This window comes from Mus musculus, chromosome 4 (assembly GCF_000001635.26).
Source record: "Mus musculus strain C57BL/6J chromosome 4, GRCm38.p6 C57BL/6J".
Taxonomy (NCBI): Eukaryota; Metazoa; Chordata; class Mammalia; order Rodentia; family Muridae; genus Mus; species Mus musculus.
In genome coordinates this window covers 65,428,715-65,443,126 of record NC_000070.6, presented here as the reverse complement: position 1 = coordinate 65,443,126, position 14,412 = coordinate 65,428,715, and the positions used below count along the sequence as shown (strand labels likewise).

Here is a 14,412-nt window from a genome sequence, read left to right as displayed (position 1 = left end):
CCTGTAAAAGCATAACAAACGACATCCATTTGGTTGTATTCAATTTATAAGCATCAGTTGCTGGGAGCATTTAACTTGAGAATGTAAGTGAAGGTGTCTGCCATCATTGATGCCATAAAAAGAAATAAACACTTCCTTTGTTTTTCTTCTTTCAAGTTCTCGTCTTCTAAAAGTATTTATATTCCCCGATGTACCAGGGAATGAAGAATGATGTATTATATGGTGCCTTGAAAAGCAAATGAGTTTGAATACGATGAGTTTATCCATCACATAGATTACTGAGAACTGCTGGGAGTCAGGTAGCAGGAATGAAGGACCAGCAACATATATAAAGCATCCTATAACAAGGGATTATGTATACTCTTAGCTTCTTTACTTCTTGCCTGGTTCTCTGAAATACACATGCCCATCTCCTTTGCAGATGAAAAAGCTGCCTCTTAGAGTGTAGTCATCCATTCCTGGATAAACTACACAGTTCATAAGTGGTGAGTCTGGATTCAAAACTAGACTTCCTTTACCCCTCAACCCACTCTGTGGGTTTACTTCGTACTGCTATCACAATAAAGGTAAGAATCGTTATCACTGGCTCCTGTGTTTTAAAACAGCATCATGTTTTAGAAGAAACAAACCAACCGCAGCTGATAGGTGTGAGGCCCCGAAGCATATTTTCATACTGATAAGCTCTCAGAATGCATGTCTTCATTTGTCCAATTTAAAAGTCGGGGAAGTGTGGGGAGGGAGAACCTTCTTGGTGTCCTGCCCGAGGGTATTTGCAGATTACAGAGAGGTCGCCAGAAGTTCTGGTATTTTCTGAAGAGTGTGGAGTCCAAGACTTGGAGGCCTTTCTTCCCATCTGAGTTCCCCTTCCATTTTGCATTTCTCTGCTTGCTTTGTTCCCAACCTGTTTTCAATTTGCTCTAGTGGCCAGCTTTGACTGTGACTTCAACCCAATAGGAAAAGAAGGGGTGAGGTGGAGGAGCAGGAGGGGGGAACAAGCAAGAGGGTTGGTGGGGTGCTGAAAGGAGGGGGAGGGAGAAGATAGAGATGGGGTGAGGCCTTTAAGAACATCACCCAGCGCTTTTTTGGTTCACGCTGAAGCTGCAGCAGAATGGCTGTTAATGTTTCTGTGGAACGTAAGGAGAGTGTGAGTGGATAAAGAAATGTGTGGGGGTCTGGCTCTAGCCCACTCGGGTTGCAGCCCCTGAAGAGCTGTAATGGGGAACAGGCACATTCCTTTACAACAACTCCTAACTCCCTATCTGCTTTCAAGAAAAGAGAGACAAAACAAAACAAAAAAGAAAACTGTTAAAGAGCCTTGGACAGGGAAAGTTGAGACAAGAGCAGTCTCACAGGTCTTTACCAAGAGACCTGGCATCCTGCCAGGGAGGAGAAGACAGGTATGGTGGCCAAGCAGGGGGTGTTTGAGGCTCAGATGCAAAAGAACTGCATTTGTTTCTGGCCCCTGAGTAAGCTTAAAATGCTTCAATTAGCATGCGTAAACTGAGTAACTAGTGATTCCTCTAAGTACATTCCTTGGTTGCTAGTTTAATCTCTGGGAGAACTGGGTAGTCAGGCCAGCCTATGTTGTGCTTCCAGTGGGGTTACAATCCCCCTCTGCTTCCCCAGTCCTTCTGCCAACTCCCCCACCAGGTTCCCTGAGTTCAGCTCCAAGCATCCACGTCTTCATTGGACCAGATACATAATATAGCAGAGGATGGCCTTACCCAACAGCAACAGGAGGGGAGGCCTTTGGCCCCAGGGAGGTTTGATGCCCCAGAGTAGAAGAATGCTGGACCAGTGGGGCAGGAGAGCGTGGGGAGGTACTCTCATACAGGCTAAAGGGAAGGGGAAGGGCAGATGTGGGATGGGAAAATGGTAGAGGGGTAACCTGGAAGTGGAATATCATTTGAGATGTAAACAAATGGAATGATTAATAATAATAATAAATAAATAAAAATAAAAAGACAACATTAAAAAAAGAATGATTCCACAAAATTAAATTATTCTTGGCCTTCCATATGTGAGATATGACAATAACACACACACACACACACACACACACACACATGGGGGGGGAGGGTATGGGGGACTTTTGGGATAGCATTCTAAATGTAATTGAGGAAAATACGTAATAATAAAAATATTTAAAAAAAACAACAAGAGGAAATAAAAAATGCCTGTACTTTTCAGGAAATACCAGCATTTAAAAGAAAAAAAAGTTGAAATAAACCCTTTAAGCCAAGTTTGTATAAACAGTTTCATATTTTTAAAGTAAAACTAAATGGGCCTGAAGAGATGGCTCGGTGATTAGGAGCACAAATTACTCTTTTGCTTTTCAGAGGACAGAGCTCGTATGAGGATTGCTCACAACCACCTGAAACTATCTCCAGGGAGATTCAGTTGCCCCTGGCCTCAGTAGACTGCTGCACTCATGTCCGTAAACCTAAACATACAATGGCACAGAGCTCAAATATCAAGTAGCAAACTCAATGATACTTGTGTTGCTAATATGATTGAAAGCTATAGATAGGTGCCCCCCCCCACGGTGTTCATCACTCACCCTAGGTTTCATCTTTTGTAATTTGCAAAGCACTGTTAGAATATATTACTCTAGAGACCCTTTCAAACTCTTCTGTCTGTTTTGGACTTTATCTCAGAAATTGCAAGTTTTAGGATGATGGCAGAGTAGACTTCTCCACCTGACCCAGCGCCCAAATACATAGAAAATCCCAGGAAATGTGTGTGCCCTGGTCCTATTGGTTGAAGAAATCAGAAATTGGAGAGGAGGGCATTCAGTGACAATTGAAAAGCTCTTAGGTTCTGTGTATCATGCTGCCTGAGAAAAGCTGTGTTCTATCTTAAAAGAGTGAAGGTGCCACTTCACCTCATTCTGACTATAGTGAGGGCAATGTCATTTCTCCAGTCACCATGAGTAAGGAGAGAACATGGACAAAATAATTTCTAAAAATCCTCCTCTTTACATGGTGGTAGTGGCAACTACAAATACAAACAAAACCAATAATGGCTAATTTTGAGCTCTTCCCATGAGCCGGGCATTTGGATGATCACTCCATATGTGACATTTTGCATATTTGCAATATTATATTTTTCACCATTATATTTCTCCAGATTAAAAAAGAAGTAAATGCAAAGATGTAAGGATGCTATCAAAAGCAGGCAGTATGTGTGGGGTGTACAATGAATGATTTAAGTCCTCTGTAGAATAAATTTAGAGCCTGGGCTCTCATGTACTAAATTACTTTAGTACTTAGTAGATTGACCATAGTACACGTGAAGGAATTCCTCTGATCTGTATTTGTGCATAGAGAAGTCACCAGAGGCCTTTCTTAGGGACACTAAAGAGCCATTCACTCACCTGTCTCCACATTTGTTGCGTTGCAGTGTAAAGTACAGAGCCAAAAAAAGCAATCTTACAGTTTACTTTATGTGTCTGTTCTTGTATTTAACAACCCTTCCTGTTGTCAGATTACAAGCTGTATAAGGTCAGGGACCATTTCTTTTATTGTCGCATTCCACAAGCCTATAGCACTAAGAGGGTGGCATGAACTCAATTGTAAAATGGATAGCTTTGAAAAACCCAGCTTTCCAGCACTATCCCATTTCAATCCTCTCTAGGAGGCAGTATAGTATAGATGATGCTTCCACATTGGAAGATTAAAAGTTCAAGCCTAAGCCACCCCCAACCCCTTTTGTAACTTTCACGGATGCTTTACTGTGGAATGATAGCATTTAACTTGTTAGTTGCCTTAAGGATTAACAGGGGAGAGTGAAGTACATACTAAGTATCCATTCCTTTCCAATTTCATTCAGTCATTATTTGCAGATACTCTCAATGACAGCTGGATACTATGTGTTTCTATAGTGCTCTCCTTGTGAGTTGTTCTAGTTCAGGTCATCTGTGTTTTTCGCTTGAGCTTTATTTATAATCCTTGGAGCTAGATAGAAGTTAGAGCTGTGCTGAATGACCTCATGTGCTTACGAGGCTTTAATCTATGGCCCAAATGATTCTGGGATTCATAGAACTATCTGGAAAGCGGTGTCCTGTTTGCAAAGGAATGCCAGCCATCTTTTGGCTTCTAGTCAGCCAATTAATATTAGTTACAAGAATACTGAGTTCCCTCATGAGGAGCCAATTTCTTCAATGGCTATCTGGAAATAAATTGAAAAGCAGACAGACAGGGAAGCATGCTGTAGGAAAACAAGGACTAACAGCCAGATCTCCAATCCTGAGACCAAGTTAAACAATACCTTCAGTCTATTCATTTCTCTCTTTTCTTTCTGATTTGTAGTCTCACATACTATTCTGCTTTGATACCTCTTACAATGGAAAGGTTTGGTGGTTTATGTCTCGGCTAAGAGGTAACGTGGACTGTCTGAGGCTATAACAGATAAGAGCTCCATTTGCCTCTGCATGGTCAGCAAGCCTCTGCTTCTCAACACCGTTGGGTTTTGTTGTTGTTGTTGTTTGTTTGTTTGTTCTGTTTTGTTGGTTTTTTTAGACTCTTTGCTTTATTTCCTAGGTGATGTTGGGCAGTCATTTTATGTGAGATTTTATGGGTGTAGTTTCTGATATTACTATGGGATAGTCTTAGAGCAAATTTCTGCATTCTCTTGTCTCTTAAAATCTTTCTGCTCCCTCTTCCTCAATGTTCCCTGAGCCATAGTAGCTATATCCATGGGGTCTAGGCCCACACTCTATATTTTAATGATCTTTTGTAAAAAATTTAAAAAAATACTTTTCTTGATAGGGGATGAGGACTATACATAACTATCTGTATAAGGACAAATATTTAGCATCTGGTCGGGAATTATGCTGGTATAGTAAAGAGGTGGCTAAAAGTTCTCCTCTAAGATCCATGAAAAATCAGCCCTGGATTGTTGACTAGACTTCTAGTACCATTTCATTTCCCTCCTTGTGAGTGGGCCTTAATGTCAATTACAGAGCTGATGGCTACTGCTAAGGTGTGCATGATGTGCCACTACTGCGCACTTGGGGATTTTGTGCCAGGTTTTGTTGTAGTTCATAGATGTCACAGATGAATAACACAGTTAAAAACAATTTTAGTAATTTTGAGGTATTAAATACATACATACAGTACATTTTGCTCATATTCATTCTGCTCCTTTCCCTAATCGAAAACCCACTCCATATACTCCTTCTACACACTCTAAATTTTCAACCCACCTAGTCCAATGTGTGCTACCCGTATACTCAGGGATTTAGAACTATCCATTGGCATGGATGATCTGCCAGAGGTCACACTCCTAAAGAAAGCTGACTCCCTCCCCCCAGAAGACATCAGCTGATTAGCTCCTTAGTTAGGAGAGGGGGCTCTCAAGCTTAAATGCTGAATGGTTTGATCTTTTGTATGTATTGCGCAGTCAACCACATGCTATTATGAATTCATAAGGGCAGCAGTCCTGTCATATCCAGAAGACACCATTTGCTCTAATTATTCCTGACTTCAGGCCCTTACATTGTTTCTGCTCCAAATTTCATGATGGTCTCTGAGCCTTGAAGAGGAGGGGGCATAATGCATATTATTCATTTGTGGCTGAGGACTCAACTGATATCATAAGTATTTTGGACAGTTGTAAATTTATACTTTACCGACCACATACTGCACAAATAAGGTTCTAAAGCTGTTTTAATTTTTGAGTATAGAAATATGAATTTAGAAAGCAGTTTAATAATGTGTTCATTTAGTAACATTTAGTTGCATGTCCATCACAGTGACATTTGATCTTCTAAACCTTTGACTCGTGACCAGTTTTTCAATACCAAGCATATCTTTTCTTCTGTGAAGTAGACTTTAAGTTCACCCAGAAAATAACTGGTTACTCCAATAATAATTGTACCACTATTACATCCATGGGCACATATTTTCCTGTAACTTTTATTATAGTTCACAGGATTCATAGCTTGGTAACACTGTGGTTGGCATTTCTATCAAGCAGCCTGTATGGAAACTTCTGGTATCATGAAAGCTAGCCAGCGGGAGGGAAGTTTTATGGTCAGTTACTAATTTTATTTGTTTGTGGCTTATGACCAACAGGCATCATGTTTTCAATAAAAGGATCTTATCACAGAATCCTGGTAGTCAATCAAGAGCCTTGGTAATATCCTGTATTGTTTGGGGTATTTATGGCTTTCCCATGACCAACAACTTGAGGGGTTATGTCCTGCATCTTTTTATTTAGCCACCTATGGCTTCTGGGAGAAACATTATCCCCTCTTGATGGTAGCTAATTAACTCTCTTATATAAATATAAGTATGGAAGCAATAGATGGGAGGATTTGTAACACTTCATTCTGTGTGGTGTAAAATACTTCCTCATGCTTTTGTTTTGCTTTTAAATTACCCAAATTTTAATTAGAAAGGAATGAAGAGGCTATTTAGGCTCTCTTACTTTATCTATTTTCAGGGTTTTATTGAGTTTTCATTTTGTAAACAGCTGTATATTTTTTTATTGAAGACAACTTTAAAACAAAGAATAAGCAAAAATAAGATAGGAAAGTTTTAATTATCTTACTTCAAAAATACTAGTAAGCATTTGCTATATTTTTCTTCCTTCTATTTTAAAATCATGTATGTGTGAAATTTTCACAAAATGATATTCTACTATTGTGTATCCTATTTTTATTTTTTTTTTAGGTTAAACATCTCAGAAATGTTCTTTCATATACCTTCATATCTTCCAAAAAGTTATTTTAATATTTACAGAGTATCTCTTTATATCATTGTGGTACAATTGGCAGACATTTCTATATTGTTGAATATTTTGTTTTCTCTAAGTCTGTTTTGTTTAAATAGTATGATACTGTCTTTACACATTTATCTATGTAACTTTTCAAGAATTATTAGAGTACTTTCAACTTACATTAAAGAAAACTAAAGTGCAGAAATCAGTTTCTCTATTCAAATTAATCAATGAACTCCTGTCTGAGATAATAATAAATTACTAGATTCTAAAAGTACAGTTACTTTTTCCAGATTTTGATTCTTAGTCTCCCCTTGTAGAGTTCTCTTTCTAATTAACTTCAACTGTTTCCTTAAATCCAATGGTTAAGGTAGCTTTCAGCAGGTACAAAGTTCAGGGACTCATAAGTACTTAGCATATCTTCCATTGTCATCGTCTGTGCCTGTGGCTTTCATTACTAATCAGTCATATTTCTTTTTCCCTAACTTATCTGTATCCACCTCCAAATAACATTCTGTGAATCTCGCGTGAGCACATAAGAATGACCATGTGGTATGAAGACTCTTTTATCCTAAGTCTAACTCCTTTGGTATACAAGGAAAACCCTGCAGGTCTAGGGAAGAAAGTCTTTGGTCATGGAGTCAGAAGAAAATGGCCGTGACAGGATCAACAGTTACTCTACACCAAAAGTGGAAATACTTCCTTTAACCTTATGTGCATTTTGTTACAGAATAATGTACTTCCTTTTAACTTTGCTGTATCTGACAAAGTTCAGTATAATGTTTATATTAATGTAGTAAAAATTCAGGCATAAATTTGAACACTCATAGAGTGCCTGTTGTGGTGGCTCAAAACAATAATCTTTGAAAATGGGTAGAATGAAGAAGACAAATAACAATTGCAAAGCCAGGCTTGGCTACATGGCAAGAATCCACCTCCAGAAAACAATCAATTGTTTAGCAAATAGGTATGGTAGGTAATAATTTGCAACATTTTCAGATCTGAAATTTACCCCTGATAGTTTCTTTTCACCAAGGCTTGTACTAAAGAGCTCATCTGGTTCTTTTTGATTTTGTTTTCGTTTTTGTTTTTGTTTTTATCTCCTTTCAGGAGAATTCCTGAGTTTTGCCGATGACTTACTTTCTGGCCTGGGTACATCTTGTGTAGCAGCTGGTCGAAGCCATGGAGAGGTTCCTGAAGTCAGTATCTACTCGGTGATCTTCAAGTGCCTGGAGCCAGATGGTCTTTACAAGTAAGAGGTGGTGGGACCGTGGGGAGGATGAGACAAGGAAGACGTCTTTAAGCTGGGAGCGCTAACAGGAGTCATTCTTTTCAGAGAAGCCCAATGTTTCTTAGCTTGTCTGTATGTAACTTTATGAGTCAAAGGTTTAGAAGTTTCTATTTAGAATGTAGATCACAGTGAGGCAAGGTGAGTGCTACAGGTCCCACAGAAGCCAGACACTAAACTTTATTCTGTTCTTTCTACTGATGAATAATCTGCAACCAAGAGAAGGACAAAAGCTTACTCAAGGTCACAGAGCCCCTTATGAGGGAGAGCTGTCTTGGTCATTCCTACCTACTCTTTTTTCTGTTTTTTTTCCGTAATGTCTATGAGATATATATATATGCACATATTAAGTTATACTGATATATACAGTTCACATAAGCATCTTCTTTGATGTGTGTGTTTATGTCTGTGTGTATGTAACAATATACATATATACAGACATTTGTATGAACTATATGTTAGAATTTACGAGACTAATTGTATCCAAACATAAAGAATTCACTCCCAGCTTCATTTGGTAAGACAAAGGAAATAGGAGGCTGTTTGTTGTTGTTGTTGTTGTTGTTGTTTGTTTTTGTTTTTGTTTTTTATTTGTTTCCAATCCTCTATGAATATGGCCACATCTGGAAGCAGGCATCATAAATAACAATAAGGAGCTCTAGACACCTGCTCATTATATTGTTAATGATGAAGTCACAGGTCACCTCCTTTTATTCCTTTAGAAAGCTGTAATTGGTGAGGTGCTAAGCTTTTCAACAATTACTCAAATACTTCTTTTATTTGCATCATTTATTTATTCATCTACTCAACTATTAACCTAACCTCTATTTATCTCTTCTGTCTCTTCTTCCACTTATCTATGCATATAATTCATCCACCTATTTATATACTCTTACACTGAACTCTCTTTTCACTCCCACTTTTTCTAAGGATTATTTTTATGTCTTCATACTGCACTATGGCCTTCTTGGTTATGCCTATGTCTGATACAAAGGAGCCTATCCTCAGATGACTTACAACCTAACAGTGATAAGAAAGGCTATATATTTGTAATTTGGGTATATTTAGTTGTATAACCTTAAATAAGCTGCCATATAAATATATCAATAGACCAAACTCAAGAATATCACTGTGAACTAAGAATTGGATCTTGTAACCCTGACTCTACAATCTCAGAGTTGTTACAATTCAAACTTTATCTTCAATCAGGGAATGCTATAGAAATAGGGGTTCTGCAGTACACAGATATGTCTGGGCAAGTTAACCAGAGAAGTATGATGTACAAACAGCCTTAAAGAATGGCTACAGTCGTAATGGTAAATAATAGGACTGGAACCTGGATTTTGAGAATACAACTCTAAAGCTTCAGAATCATGAGTGTTGGGTATCTGAGCTCCAGTTACTGCATTTTTTGCAGTGCAGGAAGCACACAGCTAAATAAATGCTGTCAGATCTTCTCTAACACTAGAATCTTTGATGCTATTGAGAAAGTGGAATTTTTAGAGCATTACCTGGTGGCTAATTTCTAATACCTCTGCTGTTCCTTAAGTGCATACACAAGAGGCAGATAGCTCTAGGTTCAGATCTGTATCTTGCTCTTTATCTGTGTTTATTTTGAGTCTCCAGTTCTTTCTCTATGAGAATGTGCATAGCACCCCGAGGCTACCTATTCTCTCACTTTCCATGTATCCACACATCAATCCTTCTAGGCTACTTGGTGTGAGCCCCTAGTTAGAATATAACAACTATTAACTGTTATTTCTGTTGCTGTGGCTACCAGATTATGGCAGTCATGAATTTCTCCGCTTCTCATCTGTCCTGAGATTTATGGGTCAGATGAGTGAGTATAGCAAACTGATCAGAGCCTTACCTGGTGGGCTCTTATCCAATAAATCAGAAGAAGTAGCCCTGTATTTAGGTGGTACTATAGCAACTTGATTTTAACTTAGCAAATGTCTACAATCCTGTTATGTAAAAAGCAATGAAATGTGTTTATAAATATCTCAAATCTGTTACTACTGACAGCTGATGAATTGGCTACTATGTTTTAAGTGATAAAGACTTTCCCTCATTTCTTCATTATCCAGTTCACTGACACCCTCCCTGCTTCCCGACTCTTGAGGTAGGGTCACCTTCTTTCCTCTGCTTTGGAAGTGTGCTTGTCATGAGTTTGCCTTTCCTATCTCTGGACACTCTTTTGTTTTATTTATTTCTTTTTGAAATAGATTTCATTAATGGCATTGGAATCTGGGCTGCTCTGACAGGGAGCTAGGGTGTTGTTTGGAACAGTCTCCAATCCCACTGGCGGCTGTCCTCCCGTGAAGTCTGACCAACTTGATCTTGAGTTTTAAAATAGCTCCCATGTCTGTTCTTGGGGTTTCTTATTTTCTGCTTGCTCATTCATCAGCAAAATTATTATTTTTTTCCTTCTGAGCCAAAAACACTGCATGTGGCATCATAAAGAACACAGGCTTTGGAGACAGGCTAGCCTGGGTGTGAATCCTGATTCTGCCTCTGTGTGCTCAGAACTTGATCTCAGACAAGTGACCTTTCACTATTCTAAGTGACAAATTCTTCCTCTTGAAAAAGTTTTTGATAGAGTCACTTCTGCCTGACAAGTTTTAAGAACAGAAAACTTTATTAATAAGAATATAAAATACTAGATGCACAGAGTTTGCCAGATTGCCTGATCATAGGAGGCCAGCAAGAAAGGTTGACAATCTTCAATTTCAATCCTTTATTATTAGTTTCCTCCTCCTCCTCCTCCTCCTCCTCCTCCTCCTCCTCCTCCTCCTCCTCCTCCTCCTCCTCCTCCCTCCTCCTTTTCTTCTCCTCCTCCTTCTTTTTCTTCCAAGGACAACTTCAGAGAAGTTAGTTTGCAAGAATCAAGACTGGGTCTGACCAAACCTAAAAAGAGTGCTCTGGGACAGAGAGAGAAGAGGAAGGGAGAGATTCAGAGGAGAGAAGGCCCAGAAAGCCAGGTTTTCATATGTAGCAAGCACAGTCAGCCACTCACCTTTACATCCAAGTTCCCAGCAAGACTCAACTGACAGCAGAGAAGAGAATCACTGTGCCTAGGAATTATCCTGGGTGCACTCGCAGCTCCTCCCACTTCTGCTGGGCTGAAACTCCATCTACTCTGTCTGGTCTGAAGTTGTAGCAACTTTAAAATGAAGGCACATAAGAGTCCCTACAGTGGGCTGGAGAGGTGGCTCAGCCATTAAAGGTTAGGCTCACAACCAAACACATAAGAGTCCCTACAGCTTGAGAGTTCTGGATATTGTAGGTTTGCCATGGGCTCTATTTTCATTCCCAGTCTCAGGACTCCTGGTCCTCAGAGCTTCTCTGCTTCTATCACCTTTCTTTTTGCCTCATACAGGGCCTCTCAGTTCCCTTATTAGTATCTCGTTATCTTATAAACTTTCTCTGGTTATTTTCTCTATAGATTCCTGTCTGTGTCTGTCATTTTCCTTCCCATTTGTTATTCTCTGGAGTTTTCATTTATCCAAGTGCATATCAGTCTCTTTGCTCTATTTCTTATTTGAATCTTTGCCTCTGCCCCCTCTCATCCAAACTCTTCTTCTATGCCTTACCTAGTAAGGCAAATTGCTTTTGCAACCCCTCTGTCCATGTAATTTTACACAGTGCTTGAGGGTGAGACCAATTGGAGGAGTGAAAGTCAAGGCTGATTTTCTGTCCTAAGCTCACCCTCCTGTAACAAACCAGAAACATCAGCAACCATGCCCCATTTAAATTGAATTTCCTTGTTTGTTTCATTTGCTTTGCTCAGAATGAAAACAAACAAGAGCAGAAAAGGGAGAGGGTCCCCCAAAGGCCTAACAGTGGGGTCAGCTTCTTATCCCTTGGATAGTTGAAGTCCAGGGTGATCTTGAGTGTGAGTGTCCTCTTTGACCAATGGCAGAAGCCAGGCTAGGCATCCAAGGTCCTTGTCCTTACCTGGCTAGGGGCCTAGACACTCTTCTTATAACTGCTTTCCAATTTCCTATTACTCAAGGTAATTAGCCTCCGTCTTGTCTTGGCTGCCTTGCCTCCTCAAATAATGGCGGGCTGCCAAGGGGTCCTCAGTGAACATGCCAGAAGCAGCCAGGCTTGATTCCTGGGGTGGGGGGCTCATTCCCACACATTCAGAGGCTTGCCTCAGGCCCACCTTCACCTCTCTGGCTTCTGCTCTATGAAAGGAATGCCAAAGAAGCCTGGGTACTGCATGAAGTGCCAACATCCATGGTGGGAACAGTCTCAGGGGAAAGACTTAGAAGGGGTGGGTGGGGCTGGACGAGTAGAAGAAAAACCAAGGCCCTGGAGGAAGAAGAGAATTGCATAAAATGAATTTCTGAGGTCAGAAGGCAGACAGCCATCTTCACTGCTCAGTTCCACCTTGGGCCAGTTCCTCCTTCTCCACAAATGATGTTCTGCCTGTATGAAAGAAAGTTAAACTCAGTGGTCCTAAGGCTTATGTACTAGGCAGACATTCAGAGTTCAAACCAGAATTCTGATTCTCTCGGTACTACATCTTTACTTTCTGGATAACTGTAACAGCAATACTATTACACAGAGAAATCATTGTACCAGGAACCATGCAAGGCACACACACGATCTCATATAGTTTTCACCATAACCCGATGACATAGTTGCTGTGTTCTTATCATCTCCCATATCAATGATGTGGAAACTGGGATTTAAAGGGGTAATGGTTTTGTCCAAATTACATGACAAGGAAGGACTAGAGCTAGGTCCACAGCCCTGGTGATGCCAATGCTCCAACTATGTTCTAGCCATGCTCATTCCCACACAAATGGGTGGAGTTGTAAAAGGAACCAGAAGAGGGCTTTGTGGTAGGAGTCAACACTAATTACAATTGGAGGAATACCAGACATGGATACCAGAAGACTTCGATCACAGCCTTTGTATCTCAGAAAGTAATTAAGGTATCATCTTTCCCATCTATATAATGGAAATATTAACTTCCTCTGTAAACTAGGAAGAAACAAACAGGTCTTCCAAGCATCATCCTTGATATTATGTGAGACAACAGTTTGATATCTCCTTTGATTGTAAACACATGTGAAGGGTTATAAGAATCAATAGAAAAGGCAAGAGAGTTTGTGAATCTACATACTTAGTAACATATCACACACACATACACACACACACACTCACGCACACACACAGAGTCATGCCTTTGTGGTAGACAGAGATAGGTTTTTGTCTGGACTGCAATTCTTTGATTTAATCACTTTATGCCCTGGACAATTTTCTTGACATCTCAATGTTTTACGTATATGGTAATGAAATGACCTACCTCATAAGTGAACTGATACATGAAAAGGACATAAAACACTACCTCCCTCATTACTGGTACATGACAAAAAGCAAGAATAAGAACAATAGCCACTGTCACTGCTATTTATGATACTGTATTTTATCTCAAAACCAATACCTTCCATGGTCTCTGTTGGCAGCCTGATGCTCACCACATTCCAGTTGAAGACCATGTTGTTATTCCCAATTCTGGTCCTTCCCTCATCACTTTCCAGGAACACCTATTTCCTTGAGGTACTTACCACAAATGCCCACTTTTACTGTGTTTTTCCCTGGATTTTCTCCTCAGTGGTTTCTCACGTTCCTTCATATCTTTTCTTGACTACAGAACTCACCTATCTCATGCACTAGAGCCATAATGATTTAGTGTGATTTTTTTTTCTTAAGTTTGTTGAATGTTGGATAGGTTTTTAATTCAGTGCAAAAACTGATCACACACTGTCTTCTCTTCAACCACTCACAATCCTCCCTCTATTACCAGTCAAGGAATTCCCATTATGTACCCAAGTGATTGTTCTATTACCATATCCCTACACATTCTCTCTCTCTCTCTCTCTCTCTCTCTCTCTCTCTCTCTCTCTCTCTCTCTCTCTCTCTCTCTCTCTTTCTCTCTCTCTCTCTCTCTCTCTCTCTCTCTCTCTCATATTCTCTCTCATATTCTCTTTCACATTCTCTTTCATACTCTCTCTCCCTGTGTCTCTTTTCCTCATCTTCTCTCTTTTTCTTTCTTTTTTAAAAATCTTATTTGAAATAATCCTTTAAAAAATTCTGTATCTATAACTAAGGTACGGAGTGGCTTCAAAACTTTACCACAGCCACAAAGGGAATAAGTGGAGATGCCAAAATATATACTAGGCCAACATAGGTCCAGTGCCTGAATTCAACACTACCCTCACTGGATAATGACAAAGATCTAACAAGGACATGATAAAAGTCTAGGTGTTGAAACAGAACCCTTTACACAAAGAAGATCCTTGCAAAAGGGGTTGGGAACAACATATAAACTAATTTTCAGTTTTCATATTAAATACTACACTACCTACTCCAGAGCTCCTAACTTT

At 39.7% G+C, this 14,412-nt stretch overlaps 1 protein-coding gene across 4 annotated transcripts in view; it reads left to right on the top strand.

The window, feature by feature from the left end:
- Positions 1 to 14,412, top strand: part of Astn2 (astrotactin 2) — a 1,023,735-nt gene that overhangs the window by 961,411 nt on the left and 47,912 nt on the right. For all 4 annotated transcript variants that reach the window (NM_019514.3, NM_207109.2, XM_030253680.1 and 1 more), the window contains one exon: positions 7,834 to 7,975. In NM_019514.3, coding sequence (NP_062387.2) covers positions 7,834 to 7,975 — 142 coding nt within the window. The remainder of the gene's footprint in view (positions 1 to 7,833; positions 7,976 to 14,412) is intronic.